This window comes from Haemaphysalis longicornis, unplaced genomic scaffold (assembly GCF_048455015.1).
Source record: "Haemaphysalis longicornis isolate Haplotype H1 unplaced genomic scaffold, Haemaphysalis longicornis Haplotype H1 scaffold_6, whole genome shotgun sequence".
Classification (NCBI taxonomy): domain Eukaryota; kingdom Metazoa; phylum Arthropoda; class Arachnida; order Ixodida; family Ixodidae; genus Haemaphysalis; species Haemaphysalis longicornis.
In genome coordinates this window covers 31,402,088-31,408,022 of record NW_027526407.1, presented here as the reverse complement: position 1 = coordinate 31,408,022, position 5,935 = coordinate 31,402,088, and the positions used below count along the sequence as shown (strand labels likewise).

Sequence of the window (5,935 nt, the reverse complement as noted above, 5' to 3'; positions counted from 1 at the left end):
ATATTTATGAACAGCCTGATATTTTTTTTTTGTGTGACTTCCATTTTGACTTCCTTTCTCATGCTTTATATCTGGAAGGCCAAGTAAAGATGGCACATCTGCAATGAAATGTTCAATGTACAGCCACAATCAAAAGTTTACGGACCAGGGAAATGGCAATTTTTCTTCCTATAGCATCCCAACAAACTTTCAAATGAATGCGAGATGTCGAATAAGTACTGAACTAATGAAAACTACCACGCATATATTTCTCCGGGCTGCCGTGCGGCAGAGAAAAAACTCGAGATTGCTGCTTTCATGGTCCGTAAACTTCTGCTCTTGAGTGTACATGAAGCAGCATGCATTTTTGTGGTTCCTACAAGAAAATTGTCAAGGTCATATTCAACCAATTGATTTGAGTAAATAAACAAACTGCTCCCACTAACGCAATTATTAGAAAAGACGTAGGGTATAACTTTGACATCAGAAAAGGTCCGTGAGGACAGTATACCAATTTGGTTCATTTGATTCACTAGCAACTTTCTCGCTGCGGCTTAAGACATCTCGAACGGTTTTTGTGCGAATGGTGGCCACTGACCAAAGCACTGCAAGACACAAACTGCGCAATTTTATCGGTGCCAGTAGTGCGTTTTGATCAAAGCTCTTAGTCTTTGCCCTATTATGTTACTGCTGATGTGCAGCATGAAATTTCAGTTTCCAAAATTTGTTTTTTTTTGTTAAAATACATGTTTGGGGCTAATGTGGGGTTGAGTGACTTTCCAAACAGTTGTTTTAAATTACACAAAGTTGTATGTTGTCTTCAGTGCCCATTAACATGACAAAACTCTCACATTTCCTGATAAACATCAGCTCAATGTGCCTTAAAAACAGCTGTATTATTGCATTCATCAAATGTACTCTAGATAGCAGAATTGCATGTACTTGGTGATGTCTTAATCTCTACTGAATGTACAGATTTTACATACAGTATGTTCGACGCGACCGCTGCCTTTTCGCTTTCATCCCACTGCTGATTGTTGTTGGAAGCTCTGTTGTATTTATTTCTAAATAAACTACGCGTTTATAGGCCTACCATTTGCTACCATTGTGATGAGGTATGGTGACAATTATTTTTTTTCTATGGGGTAATTGGAAACAACTAAATGTGTCATCGCTATTTTTTTTCCAGGCATGTTCAGAATTAGTGGTTGCGTTAGTGTTTTCTCTTGGTGGTTGGGATCAGCACTTCGATCCCAATGAGAACTTCATTTGGGAAAAGTTCGATCTGCACAATGTGTCTGGCAAGGAAAAATGCTGGGGGTCACGTTTGGAGATAAAGCAGCAGCGTGGATTTGGGAACAGAGCCGCTTGGACAACATTCTGGTTCAAATTCAGTGAAAGAAGTGGGTTTGCAGGGTGCGGCATCCATATGATCATCCGTTTAACGGATGATCATATGGATGCCTGCCAACAGGCCGCAACAGACTACCTGCCAACAGGCTGCAACCGCAATAGGGGTCAGTCTGGGACTCTCTGGGGGAGGAACTACGAAAATACAGGGGCAAAGGAAAGACATGGCTGTGGCTGGAAATATTTTACAGAGACCTTCGTCTGGCTGTGGACGGGAATGGGATGATGATGAGAATGATTAGTGGTTTTTTTATACATCTGCTTAGTACGTTCCAAATGACGAAATGTGAAATTATTGCAGTAATATGACACAAACACGGTGGAAGAAGTGGTGGAAGAAGCATCTAATGGTGCCAAGAGGACTCACCTGCTCTCCATGTACAGTTCTACTGTTCTTGAGGCCCTGTTGCATATTTTTAATGCCTTTTCCACCAAAACGCAATCGCACAATGTGTGAAAGTCAATTTAAATAAAGTTTTCATAAGAAAGTAGCATAAACTTGAGCGTTTCAATTCAACTTGAGCCACATCCAAACTTGTCACCCTAACATTGCCCAAAGTAATGGCATAATTTTTAATCACACGTGGCCCTAAACTTCCCCAAGCTAACATGCAAAATATACCATTTAATAGTTTTGACGGCGCTGCATTTAGGGCCGGTAACAAACTTCCGCTTGTTTCTCAAATTCGCGATCGGTGGCTCTGGCTCATTAAAAAAAAAAAAATGCGTCACATGTGTATCAGATATTTGCAACCACGTAATGAATGAGGACATAGTGCATTTGTTAACCTGGTTGCAAGAACATTTCACATTTCACAAAGGTTGAAACAAAAAGTGCTGCAGGGCCTTTCAAGCCATTTAGTGCTCCGAGCACCGCATATACCAACATCAATTTATTGATGCTGTTTGGCTCTATTTGTTGTCCCCGGGGTGTTGCACAGAACAAAACAAATACACTTTAATTCATTTTTGAATGAAACAAATATATATAGGTTGAGGACAAAGCAACATCACACAAGATGCATAAGCAACCTTGGGAGGTCTGACGCTACCACAAAAGGGTCGATATTTATAAAATGTGTTATCTTAATTATAGAGTATTTGTCGTGGTATGCCAAATGTAATTGTCAGTCAAAATAAAAATAGCAGTCGTAGCTTCATGTGAGATTTGGCCCGTCACTGTTCGCATTGGTGCTGACGCTTCGCGCTGCGTCAGTGTCCAATGTGCACATGTCAAAGGCGCAGCAGACTTCGTTCTGGGTGACCTTGAGGCAGGGCTCGACCGGCGGTTGAAGCCGCAGTACCATGCAGATGGCCTGGTTCTGTTCGTAGAAAGGCTTGTACTCGGTCCTGCCAGCGAACTGCTTCAGGGCCTTGGCTGAAGCCATCTGGTAGAGTAGCCAGACCATGCAGCTGCCTTCCCGCTGCAAGTATAGAGAGTGATATTGAGGGCTAATGAAACTCCGCACGGTCATCAACTTCCCTGCCCAACAAAACTTGAACGATGTAATTTCAACTAACGACTGCAAAGTATGCTAAAAAAACTGGGAAGCTGAATGAAAACAGAAGTGCTTTATCGAAGCTGTGATCTACACAGATGCTAACGTTAACGTTTGCTTCTTAGTGTTAGTGTTAACGTTAACTAACGTTAGTGCTAACGTTAGCATAACATTAGTAATAACATTAACACGAACAAAAAAAATATGTAACCATAGGGGAATCATCTGCACAGAGGAAATTTTGAGCTTGCAAGAGAGAAGGAAGTTGTCGAAACGGCGCTTTTTTGAACACTTTATCTGTAGACGGTTCAAGATGTAAGAAGTGATTTTAGGCGTTACAGTAAATTCCAGGGTTGCTTGGTGTGTTGTGGTCAGGAAAGTTGGTTCTATTGTCAATATCCTATTCAGTGAGGCCCAAACACTCTGAAAATGTGTTGGAAACGGGTGAGTTTTGTTGGTTTTAAACCTGCCATAGTTTGGTGGAGTGGGAACTGTTACACACAAAATTTGTAGTAGGTTAGTAGGTAGCAAGTTGTGAATTGCCTACGTGAAATGTTCGCGCCAGTGCAACACCTTGGCCTTAACTTTTGCCATCGTTTTTAGTCATGGCTTGTTAGGCAAATTTCACTATACCCCTCAATCTCTAAGGCCCAAATCTGCAACGAATATACATCGAAATGGCTCAAAGGCATTGTTTATTTTGGCGGTGTGTGACATGTGTGCTGTCTAGACCGGGAGATGCATGATACCGAGTTGTCGATGTACCGATTGAACAATGAGGTCGACCAAAATGTATGGTTAGAGGGTATGACAAATGTCTTTGCGTGTTTAAAGGCCATGCTTGCGGCGTCCATGCACGTATTTCAGCTGTTGTATTTTGCATGTTGCTTTCTTTTCAGGCAGACTATACGGAAAAGGTAGCAGTGGCTTAGCTCGGCTATGCCAGGATATACGTAGCGTGAGCTGAGGTTCACCAATCCAATCCAATCCAATCCAATCCAATCCAGTCCAGTCCAGTCCAGTCCAGTCCAGTCCAGTCGAGTCACTGCTCCTCGCGCATGCGCAGCACGGCTGTCCAGGAGCCACGCGAAACGGCTATCAAGCGGCTCCGGCGCAGCGTTAGACTTGGCTACTGCACAACGGAGGCGCACAGCTAGACAGGCGCCGGCACCAGTTCGTCTGCCGTGGCTATGACGTCACTCCTCTGGAATGCGCAGGCCGGCAAATGTGCAGACCCAATTCTCTAACACTGAAACGCGGACTAGTTGGTGACAATTCTCTACACACCCGCACTCCAATTGAATTGGATTTCCAATCCAATGCTCCTCGCCCTTGCGCAGCACGGCCCTTCAGGGTCCACGCGAAACTGCTCAACCTCGGCCAGTGTAGCTTACGCTGCAATAGTGTTTTCAAGAGGTCGAAATTTTGAGTGCAGTTGGCTTTAATGGGCCTCACGGATCCGACATACCAAGGCAGAGTACGGATACACAAGTTCTTCACACTTAGGTCGCGCATCATTGAACTGTGCACTACAGAGGTGGTTTGACAAGTGGGAAGGGCGACGATGGGAGGTTGGACTCCCGCCACCACGAAATGACTGACCACTAGCCTAAGAACACTTCAAGTTGATATGAATGCTTCAGGATGTTACTATTCTCAGATGCTTACATATGCACTGGGCAATGAAGGAAAACGAAACTGACCCACAATCTCTCAATCTCGAAGTGTGGAGAGACAATTTACAATGTTGTAGAAGTTCGCCTGCAATGCATAACGTCGGTTTGTTTCGTGAGAAATATCCCCACGGAGATAAACCGGTTCGAATTTAAAATGTTAGGGCAATGCTGCAATGTTAACCTTCTGTGCGATTAGCAGGAAATCAGTGCATTTACTACTATTCCGGCGAACACAGCGGCATAGTCAGCTGGTGGAAATCGATGATCCGTCATACATTTAGGGCGCTTTGTAGATTAAATGTTTTGTCTATTCAGTCCTGATGTGCCCCGAAAGTAACCATCACAGGAACGTTCAGCCTGTTTTCTATATCATTGCGCCTTGATGATTATTATTAACGTGATTTTAGGCTCACAACCGTATTTTTTTATGAAGATGAATGAATGAATATAGAAATTTATTGATATAGGAGAGGTCAAATCCTCCTTCTGGGGAAGCCTAGAGAAAATGGTAGCTGGTCCCAGTTGGTTTATGGCTAAATTCCCAACTGGGACCAGCTAGGTTTAACTGGGACGAGCTAGTTCAAGCTTGGAATATAATGACAAACCGGCGAGGGAGAGAAAATGGAAGAAAGGAAAAGAAAAAAAAAAAACTGCCCCCTGGAGGCATAGAATCATTCCACACATCCACCCCGCACCTGGACAACTTAGTTAAGGTCATTAAGAGGAATGAAATTATATTCGTATCCTGCATACTTCACCAGTCATGTACTGTTGTCCTGCATAATAAATCTCAAAGCACTAAAATCAATATCGCGTTTGTGACACGTACTGACGTGCACGTACCTGGAGGTAAGGGAGACAGGTGGTTAGGTCCTCCATTGGCACTACCCCCTTGACGGCCAGTGTCACCAAGTCGTCGAGGAACTGCCCCCTGCTGGTCTCGCTCAGGACGTTGTGATTCTCCCGCAGCTGTCGGATCAGGTGGACAGTGGTGAACGTGTCATATTGCACGCGGAAGTAGGATACCGTGGCCATGTTCAGTAGAATCCAGGTAGAGCTCAGGTTTGCAGCCACCCTGAGGGCAGGGGGAATAGCATTACGGTGGGCTGAGAGACGTAGTTGTGGTGTGTATGACCACCATTGGTGGCAGACCTTAAAAATCAGTCTACTAACAAGTGCTGCTTCCCGTTCACATCGAAGCTATCTATGGCTGGGATCCAGCAGATTTAAAAAAGACCAATTTTCAGAGTATGGATAACAATTCATTAAAAAAAACTGTAGTCAATTCCTCTGTCATGATGCATAGGAATCGGTAGAACACGTGAGTGAAACGTGCAGCGAAATCTACAGCGAAAGGAGCATGATTTGCGG

The 5,935-nt window shown here is 43.9% G+C and overlaps 1 protein-coding gene across 1 annotated transcript; it reads right to left on the bottom strand.

The window, feature by feature from the left end:
• Nucleotides 1-2,459: 2,459 nt before the first annotated feature.
• On the bottom strand, nt 2,460-5,626 carry LOC144141463 (uncharacterized). Its single transcript, XM_077673017.1, has 2 exons — nt 5,408-5,626; nt 2,460-2,813 (listed from the first exon to the last, which is right to left on the bottom strand). The coding sequence occupies exons 1-2, from the start codon at nt 5,597-5,599 to the stop codon at nt 2,547-2,549; spliced, it is 459 nt and encodes a 152-aa protein (XP_077529143.1). The 5' UTR covers nt 5,600-5,626; the 3' UTR covers nt 2,460-2,546.
• Nucleotides 5,627-5,935: the final 309 nt, after the last annotated feature.

Bases quoted from the DNA above. Each gene is read 5' to 3' on its own strand.
- LOC144141463 (XM_077673017.1), bottom strand. From the start codon at position 5,599: ATGGCCACGGTATCCTACTTCCGCGTGCAATATGACACGTTCACCACT. The intron at 2,814-5,407 runs GTACGTGCACGT...CTATACTTGCAG, and splicing joins CCTGTCTCCCTTACCTCCAG to CGGGAAGGCAGCTGCATGGT.